Source organism: Bombus pascuorum, chromosome 16 (assembly GCF_905332965.1).
Source record: "Bombus pascuorum chromosome 16, iyBomPasc1.1, whole genome shotgun sequence".
Classification (NCBI taxonomy): Eukaryota; Metazoa; Arthropoda; class Insecta; order Hymenoptera; family Apidae; genus Bombus; species Bombus pascuorum.
Window position 1 is genome coordinate 4,026,703 of NC_083503.1, and position 22,886 is coordinate 4,049,588.

The 22,886-nt window shown below is 36.2% G+C and overlaps 1 protein-coding gene across 1 annotated transcript; it reads right to left on the bottom strand.

The window, feature by feature from the left end:
• Nucleotides 1-20,805: 20,805 nt before the first annotated feature.
• On the bottom strand, nucleotides 20,806-21,924 carry LOC132915315 (baculoviral IAP repeat-containing protein 2-like). The gene is made up of 3 exons (XM_060975118.1): nucleotides 21,283-21,924; nucleotides 21,116-21,200; nucleotides 20,806-20,996 (listed from the first exon to the last, which is right to left on the bottom strand). The coding sequence occupies exons 1-3, from the start codon at nucleotides 21,922-21,924 to the stop codon at nucleotides 20,806-20,808; spliced, it is 918 nt and encodes a 305-aa protein (XP_060831101.1).
• Between the last annotated feature and the right edge of the window lie 962 nt (nucleotides 21,925-22,886).

Sequence of the window (22,886 nt, forward strand, 5' to 3'; positions counted from 1 at the left end):
CCAATTCTACCGTTGTTTTTATGGGCCGAAGCCATGAACACAGCAGTGCATGTCATAAATAAGACAGGGCCAACAGGACAAGACAATAAAACACCATATGAACTATGGTACGGGAAATCCCCAGATGTAGAAAAGTTTAGAGTTTTCGGTACTGAATGCTTTGCACACATACCTGCGGAAAAGAGAAGTAAACTTGACAAAAAGGCTAACAAAGGATATTTGGTAGGCTATTTAGATGACGGACGAGGGTATCGAATATACGTGCCGACCGTAAGAAATGTAATATTAAGCCGTGACGTAATATTTAAGCCCGAACTAGAAACAGCAAAATTCGTTAGTATAAATTTACCGAAAATTGTCGAGCGCGAAGATGTGTGTACGCAGAACGATAGAGCATGTACGTATGAAAGCGCAGTGAGTGAACATGAAAAACAACCTCATGTAACCAACGAGAATGTGAGACAATTGAGAGATAGAGACAAAATAAAACGAACCGATTTTTATGGTAGTCCAGTAACGTACGTAGCGGAAAAATTACCGGTGGATTTTAACGAAGCGATGAGATCCGAAAAGAAAGAATTATGGAAAGCGGCTATGAATGATGAAATGAAATCGCACCATGAAAATAAGACGTGGATCCTTGTAGAAAAACCAAAAGATCAAAAGATACTTAGCAATAGGTGGGTTTTAACGATAAAGCAAAATCCGGACAATTCGGAACGATATAAAGCGCGACTTGTGATTAAAGGGTGTTCACAGAAAGAAGGCATAGACTATAAGGAAACCTATAGTCCTGTTGCTCGGTTTGACACAATTAGATTAATGCTTAGTATGGCTGCCAAAAATAATTTACACCTTGGACAGTTTGACATTAAAACCGCATTTTTATATGGAAGTCTGAAAGAAGACATTTATATGAAACAACCTAAAGGTTTTGATGATGGTACAAATCGCGTTTGTAAATTGCTAAAAAGCCTATATGGCTTAAAGCAGTCTCCAAGATGTTGGACGGAACGTTTCACAAAATTTATTTCAGATTTAAAATTTTATCAGAGTAACGCAGATCCTTGCTTTTATATTTATAGAGAAGATGACAAATTAATGTTGATGACCATATACGTAGACGATGGACTGGTAGTAGCCTCAGACGAATCTCTAATCGATAAATTTTTTAACAATTTAAATAAAGAATTCAAAATTACGAGTTCGAAAGAAGTAAAGAGTTTTCTTGGACTTGAAATTAATAGACTAGAAGATGGTTCAATATTTATTCATCAGAGTAGGTATATCGAAAGCATATTAGAGAAATTTAATATGAATGAGGCAAACAGTGTTTCTACACCTATTGAAACTAATTGGAATGAAAGTAACATAGGCAATAATGATTGTAACGCACCATACAGAGAAGCTGTAGGAAACTTAATGTTTCTACAAACCGTAAGTAGGCCAGACATTAGCTTTGCAATAAATATAGCGTCGAGACATTTAGAAAATCCAAATAAGCATCAGTGGAAATTAGTCAAACGAATTTTACGCTACATAAAAGGGACCGCGGACATGGGACTCTTATATACAAAAGCAGGTAGTCTCGAAACCTTCAGCGATGCTGACTATGCAGGCGACAAAGACACAAGAAAGTCGACATCAGGCGTTGTATGTAAGTATGCGAATGCGGCCATTACATGGCAATGTAAGCGACAACAATGTATAGCTTTATCTACGACAGAAGCTGAGTATGTCAGTGCAGCCTCAGGAGCGAAAGAAATTATGTGGCTGAAGAAAATATTTCTTGAATGTAAAATAGATATCCTCAAGTATACGCTATATGTAGACAATACTAGTGCCGCGAAATTAATTAAGAATCCGGAATTCCATCAAAGAAGTAAGCATATTGGTGTAAGATATCATTTCTTGCGAGATTTATACAATAGAGGCGAAATTGATGTAACGTATGTAATAAGCGAAGAACAACTGGCAGATATATGTACAAAGGCGTTGCCAAAACCAAGATTTGACTATTTGAGACAGAAATTAGGTTTGAAAAATAAAAGAGATATTAAGAGGTAATTTTTGTAAAGATGTAGAGTTTTTAGGGAGGGTATCGAAGTGGTTATTACATGTAAAAAAAAAAAAAAAAAAAAAAAAAAGGAAAAAACTCTACATGATCTGTTAAGTCCTCTTGTAGTATTTTTTTAGTAATAAATTAATGTGAATAATAAAGAGAAAGGTATTGACGAAATTAAGCTTCGAATATTTACAAAGAGATAATTGTATAGACCGATGTAGAGTTTTAGGGAGGGTGTTGAAGTGATCGTCACTTCTGAGAAAACTCAACATCTGGTCTTCGGTTTCTCAACCGCCTAAGGTCTTCGAAGGCGCATAGACAAAAGAATGCGTTTAGGAAAGGCCATAAGCGGTACACGTCCGATGTTGGTTGAGGCAGTTGTCTTTAGTCTCAGGGTAACGTTGCTAGAGAGAGGATCTGGATAGGCTTACATAGTACCACATATTTTGTAATTTACTATTCACAAAATATACACTTTCAATACCTTGCAGTTTGCTCACGCATTTATTTAATTCCATCCACTGAATAATCTTAACACAAACAACTTGCCATATCTCGACATTCTGAGTCAAGAGAAAAAGGTGGTAGCGAAGAGAGTGAAAAATTGATTGACTCTCTTTCTTTCTTATTGGAAATTGGAAAGATTGTATTGGCTATTCGAAGGAGTATTCTACCGAACGTAGCAGAGCAAAATTTATGGAACACTTACTAGCCCGGTTGTTGGCTTACTTATAGGTTTTGTTGCGTGTACAGTTTGACGTTATAGAACTTTCGATGTTTCATTTTTCTTAAAACTACATAAAACACTTTCTATTAAAGTTTTCAACCTGCGTCACATAAATTCCATGGGTAACATAGAACAGATTAAACAAGTCGATGCACCGTTGTTGCAGTTGCTTTTCGAAGGCTGATAGTTAAAAAGAGATTTATCTTAAGGTAGAAATAACTGCCAACGCATTGCACGATAGTGCAACTAAAATCGCCAATATCAGTAGATGAAATGAAAGACGATGTTTACTTAAAGAATTTAATATTATTATTTTTGTTGTTTTTATTATTTGTAGAAAATCTTTAGAAATGGAATCAAACTTAATTAATTTTTCATTATTGCATTAAACGTAAAACTATGTTTTAATTGTACTTTCTAAGTATGTTGTTAAATAACGTATCAACGTGTTAATGTGTTTATAATAAATACAAAGCACTGATGTCGAGTTTGGAAGTGCGATTTAAAACAATTTATTTGATCAATTTTAATCCATGCGAAATAAACAAAGTTTTACTGGCGATGCATTAACTTAATAATAATTGGATCATTTTTCGAGTAAACGAATGCTAAAACAATTATTTTTTATGAGATAATTAAAATGGAAGCAATTGCTTTTGAATATCAGTTATTAAAATCACTTGTTTTTAAATGACATTTATGTTATTAATTTCTAGTTATATATTTATATTTCCGGTCGTTGACCGTCCGCATTTAATACAGAATTGAATTGTACGTCAATACTTTTTTAAAAATAATTTTGCGCCCATCAACGATTAGAAATTGTGCAAAACTCAAAGAAACTCGCTGCACGAATCAAAGCCATAAGCAAAGTTTGTCTGGCTTAAAAGAAATGGTTTCTTTATCATAATACCGTAAATACTTCTTCATCTTTATAAAATCGCAATTCCTAAATGGAACAAGAAATAGTGACGATAAATACGATAATCGTGATAATGTAATAGTATATAATGTTATATGTTATAAGGTAATACTATATGACGTTATACGTTATGACGTAGCAGTAAATAACGTCATATGTCATAAGCCAATAGTATATAACGTTACACGTTATAATGTAACACTATATAACGTTATACGTTATGATGTAACACTATATAACGTTATACGTTACAACGTAGTAGTATACAACGTTATATGTCATAAGCTAAGAGTATATAACGTTTTACGTTACAAAGTAATAGCGTACAACGTTATACGTTATAAGGTAATACTATATAACGTTATACGTTAAAAGGGACTACTATATAACGTTATACGTTATAGCGTAATAGTACATAACAATATACGTTATAAGGTAACACTACATAACGTCAAACGTTATAAGGTAATACTATATAACGTTATACGTTATAAGGTAATACTATAACACGTTATACATATAGCGAAATAGTATATAACGTTATACGTTGTAAGGTAATCCTCTACGACGCTATACGTTATAACGAAGTAGTATATAGCATTATACGTGATAAGCCAATACTCTATTACGTTATACGTTATAATGTAACACTCTATAACGTTATACGTTACAACGTAGTAGTATACAACGTTATACGTTATAAGGTAATAATATATGACGTTATACGTTATAACGTAATAGTATATAATGTTATATGTCATATGCTAGTAGTATATAACGTTATACGTTATGTAACACTATATAATGTTATACGTTATAAAGTAGTAGTACACAATGTTATACGTTATAAGGTAATACTATATGACGTTATACGTAATAACGTCAAAGTATATAACGTTATATGTTATAAGGTAACACTATATGGCGTTATACGTTATAAGGTAATAGTATATAACGTTATACGTTATAAGGTAACACTATATAACGTTATACGTTATAGCGTAATAGTACATAACAATATACGTCATAAGGTAACACTACATAACGTCAAACGTTATAAGGTAATAGTATATAACGTTATACGTTGTAAGGTAATCCTCTACGACGCTATACGTTATAACGAAGTAGTATATAGCATTATACGTTATAAGGTAATAGTATATAACGTTATACGTTATAATGTAACACTATATAACGTTATACGTTACAACGTAGTAGTATACAACGTTATACGTTATAAGGTAATAATATATGACGTTATACGTTATAACGTAATAGTATATAATGTTATATGTCATATGCTAGTAGTATATAACGTTATACGTTATGTAACACTATATAATGTTATACGTTATAAAGTAGTAGTCCACAATGTTATACGTTATAAGGTAATAATATATGACGTTATACGTTATAGCGTAATAGTATATAACGTTATACGTTATAAGTTAATACTATATGGCGTTAAACGTTATAACGTAGTAGTGTGCAACGCTATATGTCATAAGCTAATAGTATATAACGTTTTACGTTATAATGTATCACTATATAACGTTATACGTTACCGCGCAGTAGTATACAACGTTATACGTTATAAGGTAATACTATATGACGTTATACGTAATAACGTCAAAGTATATAACGTTATATGTTATAAGGTAACACTATATGGCGTTATACGTTATACCGTAATAGTATATAACGTTATACGTTATAAGGTAATACTATATAACGTTATACGTTATAGCGTAATAGTACATAACAATATACGTCATAAGGTAACACTACATAACGTCAAACGTTATAAGGTAATAGTATATAACGTTATACGTTGTAAGGTAATCCTCTACGACGCTATACGTTATAACGAAGTAGTATATAGCATTATACGTTATAAGCCAATACTCTATTACGTTATACGTTATAATGTAACACTCTATAACGTTATACGTTACAACGTAGTAGTATACAACGTTATACGTTATAAGGTAATAGTATATAACGTTATACGTTATAAGGTAATACTATATAACGTTATACGTTATAAGGTAATACTATATAACGTTATACGTTACAAGGTAATACTATGACACGTAATACGTTATAGCGTAATACTATATAACGTTATACGTTATATGGTAGTACTATATAACGTGATACGTTAAATGGTAATACTATATAACGTTATACGTTTTGGGGCAATATTATATAACGTTGTACGTTATTCGGTGGTACTATATAACGTTATACGTTATAGGGTAATAGTATATAACATTAAACGTTATAACGTAATACTATATAACGTTATACGTTATAAGGTAATAGTATGTAACGTTATATGTTATAAGGTAATAGTACATAACGTTATACGTTATTATGTAATACTATATAATGTTATACGTTATAAGGTAATCCTATATGACATTATACGTTATAAGGTAATACTATATGACGTTATACCTTATAGCGTAATAGTATATAACGTTATTCGTTGTGAGGTAATAGTATATAATAACGTTATACGTTATAGCGTAATAGTATATAACGTTACACGTTGTTACGTAATGCTACATAGCGTTATATGTCATTACGTAATGCTACATTACGTTTTACGTTATAAAGTGATGCTATATAACGTTATACGTTATAAGGTAATACTATATAACGTACGCCTGGTATTTTTGGCCAGTGAGGTCCGACCTACTGATGACATTCACAGTATTCTGACTACAAAGTACGCATTCAGCTCGGTATGAGCCTTAGTTGAAGTAATCGATTTTGTAATTTAATATTATTGAATAAAAATTTTTTACGACATACAATTATGTAGGAGGATAAAAAGGATATGTAAAATCTTGCCTGGCTTCGTTTTCAAGAAAATGAATTGTGAAGTTGCGTAAAGGGAATTTTATAATTGATATTCGCGAAAACAAAGCGGAAAATATCATTTTACATTTTCGATTTCATTTTCACCGCGCGCATGGAATCATCGCCCTTCGGTTTGCGTCATAATTTTCGGCACATGTGTTTCCGCATTCTTTCAAACGACATACGTATGTATAATTCTTTTACATTCTCTAATTCCGAATATCGAATACATATAACATTATCGGAAAATATAAACAATGCAATATATAAGTAAGTATGTATGGGAGAATGACACAACGTATGGTGACAATCGTTTAATGCTAAAAAAATACTTTCTTCATGTATGCGACCATAGCTTATTAACACTTAGTCAACTGCGCGCGCCAGAGGGAGCTATGCGCTTATCTGTTCACCGCGGCCGCACATGCCAACCTATACGTTGTCCATCGTACATTTTTTCAAGAGGATTAATACAAACCATCAAATTAAAAGTATGTATTAAAAGTATAAAAAGATATAGGTAAAATTAAAAACGTTAAACATGACTAAAGATAAATGACACGACTTTAATATGAAATTAAAAATATTTTTGTATATTATTTTGGATAAAAATATTTTGGATTTAAGCCGCTGGGGAGTGGAGCTTTTGTGTGTTCTTGTTTATGGTTGTTATTTTTGTCCTGAAAACTTGGCTGCAAAACAGGACGCTTCGGTAGTCTAATTTTTGTGTGCTGTGGGACTTTAGGGTGGGGCAGGATGAGTGGGAGAGGGAGGGGGATGTTAAATAGGTTTATTTAGAATATTTACAATATTTACACCTAGGTTACACGGTGGCAGAATTGGTTTTTGTCGAATTGGTGGATTTTCACTCATATTTTATTATGGGTTTGGTATCCACCAATATTTTTCTGTGTTTTTTCTGTGTTTGTCTTTAGTGTCTTTTAGGGGGAGGGCCATGTTGTACCACCACCTGGTGTCTGCGGTCTGTCCGTTTAAGTTTTCCTCGTAGAGTGTTGTCTTTATCTCTATTTTTCTTTTTATGTGGAAAATTATCGGGATATTATTTTGGTCTTGGAGGTAGTTTTTTTCGTCTGGGTATAGGAACGCTTCTGGGGGGATGTAGCCCGTTGTCATTATATTTTTGTAATATAGTTCGTTTGGGTATAAGCCGTTGAAGATTAGGCTGTTTTCTTTCATTTTTGACGCTTGTGCGACGTGATTTCTTGCTAGTTTTAGGATGTGACAGTCAATGCGGTGAATGTTGGCTAGGTCGAAAATTTTTTTATTTTTTATATATTTTTTGTGTCCGCTGTGTTCGGATCTGTAAGCATTCTGGCAAGCTCTAATGCATTTTCTTTCGAAAACGCGAATTCTCTCCATTAGCGATGCTGGTATGTTGTACCAGATTGGGCAGCCGTATGTTATAATTGGCCTAATTAGAGCTTGGTAGCATATTGTTTTTACATTGCTCTTGAGATGTTTGGAGTAAAATAGTCTTTTTGCTCTCCAGAATGCTTTATTGGCCTTGGCGAGTTGGATTCTATGTTTGTAGTTTAGTTTGTCATCTATATTTATACCTAGATACTTTATGCAGTTTTTGTGCGGTATGATTGCCCCTTCGGTTGCTTTTTCCTTTAATTGGAAATTTTTGCAGTGTTTTCTTTCTGCTGGGCCGATTTCACTAGTTTTGGGTTTGAACAGTATGCTTTCGCATTTGTTTGCGTTGATTCTTAGTTTCCATGTGTGGTAGTAATCGTTGATTTTGTCGAAGAGTTCTTGGAGATCTGTTTTTATTAACCACTGCGCTATCGTCGTCCGATATTGTAGTTAATGTCTAGTGGCGGTATTTATTGTCGAGCGCCGCCACAAATATTTCTAAATAAATAATCCTATACTGTTTTAATTTTATCTCATCAAATTCGAATTTCTTTATTTATTATTTGAATATATTGTATTTATATAAATATATAATCTGCGTAAATAAACAGTGCTTATAGTTTATTTTATACACGATAAAACTAAATATAGGTATATATAGTGAGTTGTATATTATTTTAAAATTATATAAAAGTTGACGAAAATTTATACAGCACGGATTATTTCTTTTTGACATGTCACTGCTTTGCTTCGATAATAGCACAACTCAAAAATGTAAACTTTAGAGGAGAGACGTTTTCAAATTTACAAAGAAATCTTCGTAAGTTATTTCAATAACATTAGAAGGCTGACTTAACATAAGATACGCTACTATTCGGTAAAGTAGTATAACCGTTTTAGCGCCACGCAGCGCGATGTTTGAATTCGCAACGCGCTCGGTTCCGAATATAGCTCGTTGCGAGTCGTATCACAGTTTCCTCTCGTAATTAATTTTTTTTTTTTTTTTAAATAATCGTAAACCACCTGCATAAACGAAAAAAAGATCGCGTCGATCGGTATTTCTCACAAATAAATGAACGAAGCGCTATCGCGCTGTATGGCACAATCAGACATGGATTTTTAAAAACAGCTAGCACTAAAACGGATAACCTACTTGTAGCGTCACAAAATAACTGAAGATGATCCAGTGCTGTTGTAAAATTAAGGTCAGATTGATAACGCCATAAGTAATACTTTTTCTCCTCTGACGACATGCTGATGCAATTACAAATATACCGTTTTACGTGATAAAAATAGAAATATTATATACATTTCGTATTGGATAAAAGCAAATTTGAAATTGTTTGAGTTCTACCAGTATCAAATCAAAACAACAATATATTGTTGAGGGTACGTTAGGTGCATTCCTAACTTAACACACTCTGTGAATTCCGCGGTCTCTTTTAATTTTTGAGATATACGATTTTAAAATAGGTATTATAAATATAATATTCTTAGAAAAAAGAATTTAGTCTCTATGACCTACTGTAAGGTAAATGCTTCGACTGGACAAGAGTGAAGCATTCAATTATAAGATTAGATTAGAAAGATATGTATAATTTTTGTAAATGACATATTTTTATTTTACAAGTCATTATTATAAAAAGTTCTTTATGATAAAAAAATATATTAAAAAAGATTTATTACTAGTTTTACTATTTGTTTTTATCATTTATCGCAGAAAGATGAACAGATTTTTTAAAATAATTTTGTTGAGGCTAAAAGTTAAATTAGGAACTGAATGGATAATGCCTTGAATAACTCAAAAACGTGATTAATTAAAATCTTAAAATTTAGACTTACATTATTGTAACTCTCATCTCGTTAAGTTATAGATACACTACAGATATTTATGCATTTATAAGAGGTTTAAATCTACGAAAATGTGGAGAATGTGCGTAATGTGTGAAAATATGCAAAATATCTTAAAAAAATGTGCTCGTTTCAATATTTTGAGAGTTAAACAAATATCTGTGCAGGTTTCATTTCTTTATATCCTTTCGTAAAAACACAAATTTGGATAAGCCTTGCAGTATAATTATAAATGATTGTATATGTTAAGCATCTTATTAGCATCTAATGTTTTTTAATCTCTGCACGTTCGTACAAGCAGAAATTCAACATGCTCACGGAATTCCACTTGAAGAAATCGATCGTTAGTTCGAGGAAAAATCAAACGAATAAATCGATAATTCATTACCGTGTCCCCAATCTCGATTAATGATGTTAGATTGCACTTCATAATCGTGGTAATGGTACACCTAAATTCGTGTTCGTCTCGTGCATACTGAACGTTACAGGTATGACAAATCTGCGTAAGTAAGCAGCACCTGGTGCCCTTTTTTACGAAAAACACAAATTATTGCAAATTAATTATTGGAAAAAGAAAAAACACGGGAAAGTTCAATAAATAAATGCGGTATGTTCGACTCGTTGGTTTATTTGCTAACATGAAGCCGAGAAATACATGCTTGTTAAGCGTATAAAACACAGAGTTATGACGGAACTGATACGACAATCTCCATATATAAACAATAAAATTTTCATTGTTGTATTTATTATTTCTGCGAATGATTTAAAACGATCGAAACTATATTGATAACCATTTTCATTCTACTTTTTCATTGAATACAGTAATACATTTCATCAGTAAAAATAAGAGATTTGATTAATGTCAATAATTATTCTCTTTAATGCGTTTATAAAACTTTCGATAAATCATTTTCTATCAATACAACAATTCATTTCCTTTCGCATCGTCAATCGGAGAATTACTTTCTGTGAAAGAATTAACAATTTGTCCAATGTTTATTGAACTTCATTAAGTATAAAATTGCGCTGGGTACAATTGGTGCTCAAAGAGGGTCGAAGTACCTACATCTAAACTGTAGCAGTTTATTTACAACAATGGCTGGCATTAGCTAACAGCAGGAGTAAAAATGAAGAAATAAAGATTTCTTAAATTGCTTGGCAAGGTAGATACAACTAAAGCTTTGTAAAATTGATAATAATTTGTAAGGAACTGTATACATACTTAGCCCACTGTCATAAATCGTGGGCAAACATAATTGACATAACTCACAAACAGGTATTCCTCAGTTTTATTGCTTAAGTACGGCTATACTTAAAAGTCTGGGCTAAAGTATTAGGGACCTTTCCAAACATTCCGAAACAAAGGCCCCGATGTCCTTTCATCTCCGACATATGTATTTATATATTTCTCGTGGGTGTATTGTTTTGTAAATTAATATTCGCATAAATAGTTCATCTAAAACTAATTATTAAATTTAAAAAACGTAAATTCTTTACGTCTATCGATATATATGAAATTGTATCATGTAATTAATTCCACAAAGAGGTATGAGAAGAAAATTGACTGAAACATTGTAACTTGATAACACCAATTTACGAAGGTGTGTTATGCACGATTCCAGAGGTTCTTCTCCTCTCGACGGAAAAATCAATCTTAATGGAATTCCGACGTGCCATTAACAATCTCAAACTTCAATGGACGGAAAATAATATTCAGTCGCGATTCTATTTTACCTCCCTTGAGTGACCTTGAGCAGCAAAGAAAGTGGCGTTATACACATCTATACAGATATATTTTACATATCCTCAAAATTTCATAACATTTTGAATTTCCGGGTTGACGATTTTTCTTCATAAATTCTTACATTATACAAAGATATGTAGTTATATGCAATTTAAATAGAAATTTTTTTTATCTACTAAATATTATAATGGCTCTTTACTTTCGATTTATATTTTTTGGATTTTATATGTTATTGAATACTGTATGCATTTTGTGGAGTTTTCCACCCTTTAATTTTTTGAAAATGTATAGATATTCGCAATGTAATTATAATAATTTTCAGAATACCTGAAATTAATCGTAGGTATTAATAATTTGATGAAATTAGCGCTTTTACGTTCTTCGGTTGAAATGAAAGCTATATCGAAACATAAAATATTCGTGGATGGCAACAGAATTAAAAATGGTAATTGATCAATGCCGAATATCGTTTATTAGTTTGCTCATAGAACATTCTTTACTGAAGACTCTATATAGTCACGAAACGTCCTTCGTTATTATATAAAAAAATAAATATCCAAAAAAGATAGCACACGTTTGCTGGTTTGATCATCGAGAATCACACTTACGACAGCAATATCGTCTTGAAAGTTCACATAACGAGTTACGAACTGATATAATCGTTGATTAGCTAAGCGAAGAATATCCTAAAGGGGATGACTAATGGGGATTTGAAGGTACACGACATTAAAAGTATATATCCAGGTATCCAGTAACCGTACGCTACAATGCGATACATTGTTCAAAAGACGGAACACGATGTGTTTAATAAAAGCAAATCGTAATCAACGTGCTGGTAGTTCTTAATGCCATCGTAAAAGCGCAGTCGGTGATATTTTTGTCATCCCGGGGGAGATATTTGCTGAAAATTTCATCTCTCTTACCCCTGTTTTATATCATTTCCGCCAAAAGTTTTTTACCATTTCTGTCAGATTTTTTTGTTTCAGTGTTTTGATCAAAGACCCGGTAAAATGCGTGTTTAGTTCCTTTGAAGGACGAAATTCTTTATCTTTCATCGAAAGTGAACGACCATCACCATCCCTTGATATCCATAAATGGTAAATCATCCGAAATCATTCATCAATCATCAGGATCAGGAGTTTCGATCATTCGAAATCGCGAATATCGCACGATTAACGAATCTCGTCGAAAGTGAAATATATGAACTCGAGTCCCGAACGTTCGTAACCTATGGTGCTAACCACTGCGCTGCTGTCACGTAATTTCAAATGATAATCAAAGATTCAGTAAAAAATTGGGTTTATTGGTAACAGTTATGTTTTTTATTACAAGAAACCACAAGAAGAACTGTGTGAACCCGTCTCGTACCATCAAGGAGGAAAGCTCGGTGTGGGTGTGCCCTTTTGAACTTAGAACGCGGATTCGTTGTCCATATTTTTCGGTAGAAAAGTGAAGGTAATGATCCGCGATGCCCATTGGTTAATAAATGAAACTGTAAAGACAAAGAGGAGCCGATGCGGCTCGTGGGCATCCTTGTTCATGAGAAAGGCCTATTATCTCTCCAGACACCCGCTTTCTCCGTAAACCGAAAATGTTTATGTGAAGAGAAATGAAACTGAACAGATTCGGTTCAGGGTACCTCCTTAGCCTTGTGGCGGGTTAGTGTGACAATGTTTAGGTCTTGGCGCCATGACCATGGGGAACCTCGCAAGGACCATCGCATCTGGCGTAACACACGACAGACAAAAATTCGATCCGTGACATTCCCCCCTACCTGGATTGAACTTGGTCCCGCAAGTTTTCTTCAAAAGACTTTTATGGAATCGGACTCGGCGTGGCTTGAAAATCACAGCTGATTCTTCTTCTCCTTCGAGGTGGTAGATGTTGGATGTTGCGACCGGGACGCTCAGTGCTGGTGGGGATGTAGCATTGTGCCTGTTGATATCGGTTTCATTTCGGCAGCAAAATAAATTAATACATAAACTGTTCGGTATACATTTTTTGATGCACTTAAATACTCCTATCTTGTTTAATCCGTATAAACCTAGCATGCTTAACGCTATGTATCCTAATATCTGGAGCGTGGTTAGCCCCCAACACCGTATTTTTTGCTGATTGCGCGTGAGTTTATTGTCGATTTATGTAATTCTATCATGCTTATTTGCTCGTGTATGTCGCTGGTGTCTAATCCTATAATAATATTGGCAGTATCGCTATACCAATATCCCTTTTTTATGTTTTCTATGAATACAGAGTTTTCTTCTAGTGGTTCCGCAGATTTCGTAATAAGGGGTTTTGACAGAGTGGATTCTGTATGGTCCTTATGGATTAATACAAAATCTCCTTCTTTAAATACCGTTTGAGTTCGAACTATCTTTCTTTTCTGGTCTCGAGGGTATCCTTTCTTGCTGTTTATTAATGTTTCTATCGCGATTTCTAAATATCTATATAATTGTTTTTGCCACAGTGAAAACATATCATTGTAAGTTAAAATCGAAGTTTTCGCGATTGCTGATGGTATGTTTGCGTTTCTACCGAATGTTAGTTTAAAAGGTGAAAATCCGGTACCTTCGTGTACGGCTGTGTTATAACCCAAACATATGAAGTTTAATATCTCATCCCATTCTTTATCATTATTATCATGCAGACTTGTAGGGATTAAATCCTTCACTACGCCATGTGTTCTTTCTGGAGATCGAGATTATATCTTATTATTTCTTATGCCAGCTTAGTACAGTTGAGAACACATATGATACATTTCTATTTTTGCTTATAAAGATACATTTACATACATTTAAATGCGAAATGGCTGTAAATTTTCTGTATTCTCGATGTGTTATAATACTTTATTAACAAGTACACTTTCTTTTGCTTTAGGATCATGCGGAATTGAACGCACATTTAGACAATCACTCAATTCACTATTCTTCATTTGATCTAACTGATTTATTTTTGCCATTGTCTCCGCAATATTGTTTTGATACTATTTAGTAAATTATATAATAATTATATGTAATTTTAACTTAATCATACAGAATTTAGAAACATAAATATGTGTATACTGGATAAAGATGAGCTACTGTCTTTATCAGATTTAGCCCTTGATAGTTTCTCCTTTAGCGTTAAATGTTTTTGTCTTTGATCTTTTTCTTGCGGTAGCTATTTTTAAATAGAGAAGATTACAAGCGAAGCATAAAGAATGAAAGTACAATAAGAGAAAAAGTAAGCTATGACTTTTATGATTAGAAATATATATGTATAATACAGTTTCATTTTACTAACAATAAGGGGAATAAAACAAGGAACAATTAGTTAGATTACTAAAAAATAAGTTAACTTTATTCAGGTAAGAGAAGATACATGATTCAGATTAATGTTTAATTAAGTAACAGTTAAAATAAAAGAAAAGTCAAAAATATACAGAAAAAATGTATTTGATTAGATTAATAATATGTTTCTATTTGCATATTATCACACATTTTAATGTTACGTTTTAATGTTTTAATATTTGTTAAAAATTATTATTATTTCTACATAATTACACATATATATATATATATATATATATATATATATGTCGGAGATGAAAGGACACCGGGTCCCCCCCGTTGGAATTATTTGGAAAAGCTTCAATACTGTAGCATTTACGAAATAACCCAGACACAGTCATTCGAAACTTGAGACAATGAGTTTAGGCTCGAGGCGACAACCGGTCGCCGAGCGTAGCCACGGTCACGGGATGAACGTTTCACCTAACAGAGATATAAAGTAACATAGCTTTCCTTTAAAGAATTGGCAGTACAGACACTTGACAATAATACATTCCAACAGCCCCGCAGCTCGACACACACAGACCCCATTCTTTGGGCCAGATGATCGCCAGATGCCGATGCATCGTTTACAGTTTATGTTCAGATAACCTGAGGAACCGTTACAAATCTTAGGACTTAGTTAACTAAAGTCCTTCAGATTGACAAACAGTCTTTATTCTATCAGCCTGTAAATCTGTCACCTATTGCGGGAAGTTATGGGAAAGCCTGATTTGGTCACGTACGACGTTGCCTGCTAGGAACTCTCTCTCTAGGGCGGCTAGCATCCTTTTCTAACCGCCAACATAGAAATTGACCAATTAACAGCAGCGCCTATTTCCCTCACCCTCCGAGTGGAGGCTTTCTTTGACGAATCCGATGATCTCGTGCCCTTAGGCACACCCCGTCATAGTTTTCCTCTGCAGCGTCGTCGCGACGGAAAGTCATTCTTTTCTGGCAATCCGATTAGCTAAGAGTCAATCAAGCGTTCCTAGTATCACGAGTCCGACTTAGACTTTGAAGCAAAGTATATTCGTCATCCCGTTGACCGTGGATTCGCTATATCGAACTTAGGGCCATTGTCATTAGCGTCCAGCTACCGCGTCCGTTTGTCAATCTTGTATCAGCCATACTTGTGTAATAAATATCTGTGCGACAACCATGAACAACACTGGTGAAGATTCATTATACGCCCCTAACGTCAACCCGACATCAGAAGTGGGATCACCACCGTCTACAATTAAGGAGCAGCTTCTGGCCATCGTGAGTCAATTGAAAGAGCAAGAGGCGGGTGCGGAACCTAAGGAAGTATCACCACCGTTCTTCATCACCTGAGTCTGCGCGACGAACGTGTCGAGAAACTAGCGCTTACGAGCGACATCAAGACTCTGGACCAATTTTTGACGGAAATGAATGCTTTCCACTACGCGAAGAAGAGGCTGGCGCCTTCGTCAGGAAATCCATCAACGGGCCCCGAAGTTAAACGGCAGAAGCTACCTGACCCCCGGATCAAGTGTCGTCACTGTGGTATTCCCGGGCATAAGATAGCGGAGTGTCGTACGAGAATGAGAACCGAGAGACAGGAGACTGCACGACGCCAGGAGAAAAGCCGACCGGCTGGATCGCCCAAGGTGTCATGCTTCAAGTGTCGCGGAGAGGGCCACATCGCACCCAACTGCCCGCTGCTGCAGAAAACAAATCGCAACCCTGATAACGAACGTCGAGTCAACTCCTGCGTGGTGGAGTCTTCAACTGGTAAATTGGGCCATCTGGGTGAGTCGTTCTCGTTTTATTTCGATTCTGGAGCCGAATGTTCGCTAATCAAAGAGTCCGTAGCCTCGAAGTTTTCCGGCAAAAGAACGACCTACGTAGTAGTAATGCGAGGGATAGGAAATCACCGTATTAATTGCACGTCTCAAATTGCATCCATAGTACGTATTAATGGTTTTGCGTTGGAGATAATTTTTCACATCCTTGCCGACGGCTATCTAAATTACGACATCATGATAGGCCGCGAAATTTTGAGCCAAGGTTTTAACGTAAATATTACCCAAGATAGCCTCAGTATTTGCAGGGCAAAAGCTGCCAATGTTTACAATATAACCGCCGAAAGTAAAATCGATATTAATGGGGTCGACACCGAGGTGCTCGGTAAAGATAAAGACCGATTGATCTCCATCCTCGGAGAATTTAAGGGTTCGTTTATTACGGGTTTCCCGCGTGCACGTGTAAATACGGGACAGTTAGGGATACGTTTGATTGATCCTAATATCACCGTACAAAGAAGCCCCCACAGGCTTAGCGAGGCAGAGCGAAGCATAGTGCGCGAACGAATAAGCGAATTAATTAAGGCAGAATGTAATTTTCACAGGTAATGAAACCGTTGTACGCACTTACTTCCGGTATTAAAAACCTAACTTGGACAGATAGACACGAAACCATAAGGCAAAAAATAATTTCCATCCTGACCAACGAGCCGGTGTTAATGATATTTGACCCGAATTACCCGATAGAATTACATACTGACGCTAGTTCGGACGGATACGGCGCTATTTTAATCCACAAAATCGACGGCAGAAACCGAGTAATAGAATATTACAGTAAGAGAACGAGCCCCGCGGAATCCAAATATCATTCATATGAACTAGAGACCCTGGCAGTTGTAAACGCCGTTAAACATTTTCGCCACTATCTACACGGACGGGAATTTCTCGTTGTCACTGATTGTAATTCGTTAAAAGCAGCTCGTAATAAAGTAAGTCTAAGTGACAGGGTTCATAGGTGGTGAGCTTACTTGCAAACTTTCACTTTCGACATTATGTACCGAGAGGGCGGACGGATGGCCCACGTAGATTTCTTCTCGCGTAATCCGGTGGACACCGACCGCGCCCCCACCAACAAGATCGAAGAAAAGAAAATTAATCTGGCCGAAATCTCGGAAGATTGGCTACTAGCGGAACAACGTCGCGACCCTCAAATTTCTGAAATCGTCAACAAACTGCGAAACGACGAGCTTGCGGAAGACATTGCGAGTACGTATGAGTTACGATCCGGTACCCTTTACCGTAAAATACAAAGGAGAGGCAAGACCCTCTGCCTGCCCATCGTACCAAGAGGGTTTAGGTGGTCCGTCATTAACCACATACACCAGTCAATTATGCACTTAGGTTGGGATAAAACGCTCGAGAAACTGTACGAGTATTACTGGTTCGAAGGGATGGCGAAATATGTTCGCAAATTCGTAGAGAACTGTCATGCTTGTCAGATTTCTAAGGCGAATTCAGGCAAAGTGCAAGTTGAATTACATCCCATACCTAAGACCAGCATACCTTGGCATACCATTCACGTAGACATAACGGGAAAGCTGAGCGGCAAGAACGACTCGAAAGAATACGTCATTGTCCTGATCGATGCCTTTACCAAATTTGTATACTTACACCACACTCGTAAAATAGACTCACTTAGCACCGTTAAGGCACTTAAGTCCGCCATATTTCTATTCGGCAGTCCCTCTCGGATAATAGCAGATCAAGGGCGATGTTTTACCGGCAAAGAATTTCAAGATTTTTGTAAGGATAGACAAATTAAACTCCACCTAATAGCAACCGGTGCTAGTAGAGCGAATGGACAAGTAGAGCGTACTATGGGTACATTAAAGAATATGTTTACAACAGTAGAAACGACCGGGCGATCATGGCAAGACGCGATCGGCGAAATACAGTTAGCTTTAAATTGCACCACTCATCGTGTGACTAAATCGAGTCCGCTAGAATTATTAATTGGTAAAACAGCGAGACCCTACGGGTTACTACTATCTGAAAATACCGAAGAAAAGGAAATAGATATCTGCAACGTAAGACAACAGGCCATACGAAATATGGAAGATAGCGCTAAGTATGATAAGGAAAGATTCGATAAAACGAAAGCCAAAGTAGTTAAATTCAATCTCGGTGACTTTGTACTAAAGAAAGACGAGGAAAGGAACCAAACGAAACTAGATCCGAAATTTAGCGGTCCATTTGTGATAGCGGAAATTTTGGAAGGAGATAGGTACATTTTAAAAACACTAGACGGCAAACGGTCATATAAATACAGCCATGATAGGTTAAAGAAAATGCCAGATAGTCGCGTTCCTATTGAGTTGGACGTCTGCGGTGATGACGAGAACAGTGACCATGACGATGCGAGTACCTCGGTCCCAGAGGATCATGCTGACCACAGCACTTAGCAGAAAGAGTTTGCATATGCCAGTGTGGCGATATGGCAAAGGACAATGTCTTCATACATGTCCAGTGCGGTAATCAGGTGTCGGATCGAACATAGTGGCTCACATACGCCTTACGGGGGGCATACGGCCCAAACAAAGTAAGTGCGGGATCAACACACCGTTACCGAATTCGATTCAAGTATCATGGAAATAACATCTAACGTAGTGTGGCGATATGGCAAAGGACAATGTCTTCATACATGTCCAGTGCGGTAATCAGGTGTCGGATCGAACATAGCGGCACACACACGCTTACGGGGGGCATACGGCCCAAACAAAGTAAGTGTGGGATCAACACACCGTTACCGAATTCAATTCAAGTATCGTTAACACTACGGAGATAACATCTAACATAGTGTTTGAACAAAAGCTCAGTGTGGTATCATGATCCAGAGAACTGAGGGTCGTCCAGGTGCGAGATCGAGAATGGTCCATCATGTCATTACGCCCAGACTGATGATTCACAAAATGCGACTAGCACTTCGAATATCAATCGTAACGTTACGGATTTCCACTCTCTTTTAACTCTTTCTTTATCAAACGTCCGACCAGAATTTTTGCTGTCAAACTGGACCCTTGACCTATTTTGACACTTAACTAAATTGTAAATAACGACAGTTATATCGAATCTAACATTGGGGAAACCCAATATTCTAGATACACCCGAGGACGTGTGATAGTCAGGATGGCCGTGTCGGAGATGAAAGGACACCGGGTCCCCCCCGTTGGAATTATTTGGAAAAGCTTCAATACTGTAGCATTTACGAAATAACCCAGACACAGTCATTCGAAACTTGAGACAATGAGTTTAGGCTCGAGGCGACAACCGGTCGCCGAGCGTAGCCACGGTCACGGGATGAACGTTTCACCTAACAGAGATATAAAGTAACATAGCTTTCCTTTAAAGAATTGGCAGTACAGACACTTGACAATAATACATTCCAACAGCCCCGCAGCTCGACACACACAGACCCCATTCTTTGGGCCAGATGATCGCCAGATGCCGATGCATCGTTTACAGTTTATGTTCAGATAACCTGAGGAACCGTTACAAATCTTAGGACTTAGTTAACTAAAGTCCTTCAGATTGACAAACAGTCTTTATTCTATCAGCCTGTAAATCTGTCACCTATTGCGGGAAGTTATGGGAAAGCCTGATTTGGTCACGTACGACGTTGCCTGCTAGGAACTCTCTCTCTAGGGCGGCTAGCATCCTTTTCTAACCGCCAACATAGAAATTGACCAATTAACAGCAGCGCCTATTTCCCTCACCCTCCGAGTGGAGGCTTTCTTTGACGAATCCGATGATCTCGTGCCCTTAGGCACACCCCGTCATAGTTTTCCTCTGCAGCGTCGTCGCGACGGAAAGTCATTCTTTTCTGGCAATCCGATTAGCTAAGAGTCAATCAAGCGTTCCTAGTATCACGAGTCCGACTTAGACTTTGAAGCAAAGTATATTCGTCATCCCGTTGACCGTGGATTCGCTATATCGAACTTAGGGCCATTGTCATTAGCGTCCAGCTACCGCGTCCGTTTGTCAATCTTGTATCAGCCATACTTGTGTAATAAATATCTGTGCGACAACCATGAACAACACTGGTGAAGATTCATTATACGCCCCTAACGTCAACCCGACATATATATATATATATATATATTATACAATATTGCATGCATTAAGCAGAAGCTATACGAACTACAGCTTTAACTTCTTCCCGGCAAATTATGCATTTCAGAAAAGCAGGGGCGCAATAATTACATGTTGCGAGATGTCCGCAAGGTAGGAATGCAATTGTTGCTTCTCGTCTCATGCAAACTTTACACGATCGAGCATCCTCCAATTCCTGATTTTCTTGTTCCAGAGCAGCTAAAATAGTAAACAGTATATTTAAATATAATATATAATACAAATTTATTATACGTATACGGATTTCATACAAATTAAAGAAAAAATGATCTATCTGTGTTTTTATTTTCACTACTTACCACATTTCTCAACGAGAGTCATCTCGTCAGTTTCATTTTCATCATGGGATCTCTCATGATTGCCAACTGTAGTTTCTATTCGTGCCTGTAATAAATATAATGTACATAAGTATATATTGGAATTGTTAATTATACATATGGTTCAGGGTGTAAGTTTTTCTACTTACTTCTGTAGGAGTTTCGTAAAAGTCTTGGCCTGTTACATTCTTAATATATTCCAAACCCCGTGCTTTGATTGTATAACAACATCCAGGAGACGAAATTGCATGTCGATTCCACGGGTCTTCTCCTGGACTCCAATTGTCCATAGCAATTCCACAATGGTGACAGACAACCGTATCATTTACTCCGTTGAAGTAGAAGCCTGCATCGGCTAATTCTTCACTTTTTGTATATGTATTAGGCCATGTTGCGAATGTGCCTAATCTGGATTCGTAAGTATCATATTTCGAATTTGCTTCTTTGCTGACTGTTCTTGATCCCAAGCGGCTCTGTCTTTTCATTGGCACATTGCCGCAATTTTGATTGCGGACGAATCCGCACTCTGGTGAATATGCCTTGTGAATTTGCATGGGAGTATTAGGCTCTAAACGGTAATTTAACTTCACTTGACACACGAAACATTTGATTGTATTCGATGTGCCCGTATAAAAGAATCCTGCTGCTGCAAGGGGAATGGCAACATATACAGGCCAGTTTCGAAAAGTCAAGAGTCTTGCTGTTTCGAAACGAAGATCACATCGTTCTTGAATGCCACGCGACGTCGATGGAACCGACGACATTGGATTAATCGTTTGCATCGGCAACATTTCTGATACTGACGACGTCGTACGAATGAACCACACGAACTATTCCACTCTTACAGTAATACTGAACCTTGAATCTTAAACCTTGCTGCTAGGACGTGCCTATTTTATACAGTGATCCCTTCATCCCACTATAGGGCACTGTGCAAAGTGCGCAAGTTGTCGACCAATCAAATGTCACTGATGCTCCACCCCTTACCGTACCGCAATGTACCGTACTATAGTAGTAGTAGAAGAGTAGAAGGAAAATATCTGTGCTAAAAATTATTAATCATCGCGGAACATGATAAAATTATTTTTACAAATAAGTATACAATTTTTTCAACGTGTGAAACATCTCACACAGGGTTTCTGCAGGAAAATTCAATAGTTTGTAAGAATTTATTAATTTATTTTGAGATAAAGTTCTCTCGCGATGCGAATAATAAGACGCCGTAGCATTATGTTATATTATATTTTATCTATCATATCATGTCACTTGTCACTGTGCTAGACGACACCAAAACAGATCAACTTGAAAACCTTGCCAACGATATACACAAGATTGAAAACCACAATGAAAAAAACGAAATATTAGTCTCCCTAGTAATTGAAACTGAATCTACCATATCGGAACTCCATGTTATCATCGACGAAATTTTTAACACTGTCACGTTAGGAAAACAAGGAATCATAAATCCACAAGTTGTAGAACCTGAACAACTCTTAAAAACACTTGACCAAATAACGAGACAAAACATTATGACTAATCATATCGAACCTTCAGCTCAAAATTTTCAACTAATTCTAGATCTAAGTAAACTAAAAATATATATACAATAACTGTGCCGGTATTGGAAAAGAATGAATGGAAAATAACTAAAATTTATCCGATACCTTCCAAACAAAACTCTGTATTCATTGCGCCTGTAATAGAAACTGACTTGATATTAACCAACTCGGAACAATACATCTTTGCCGATAGT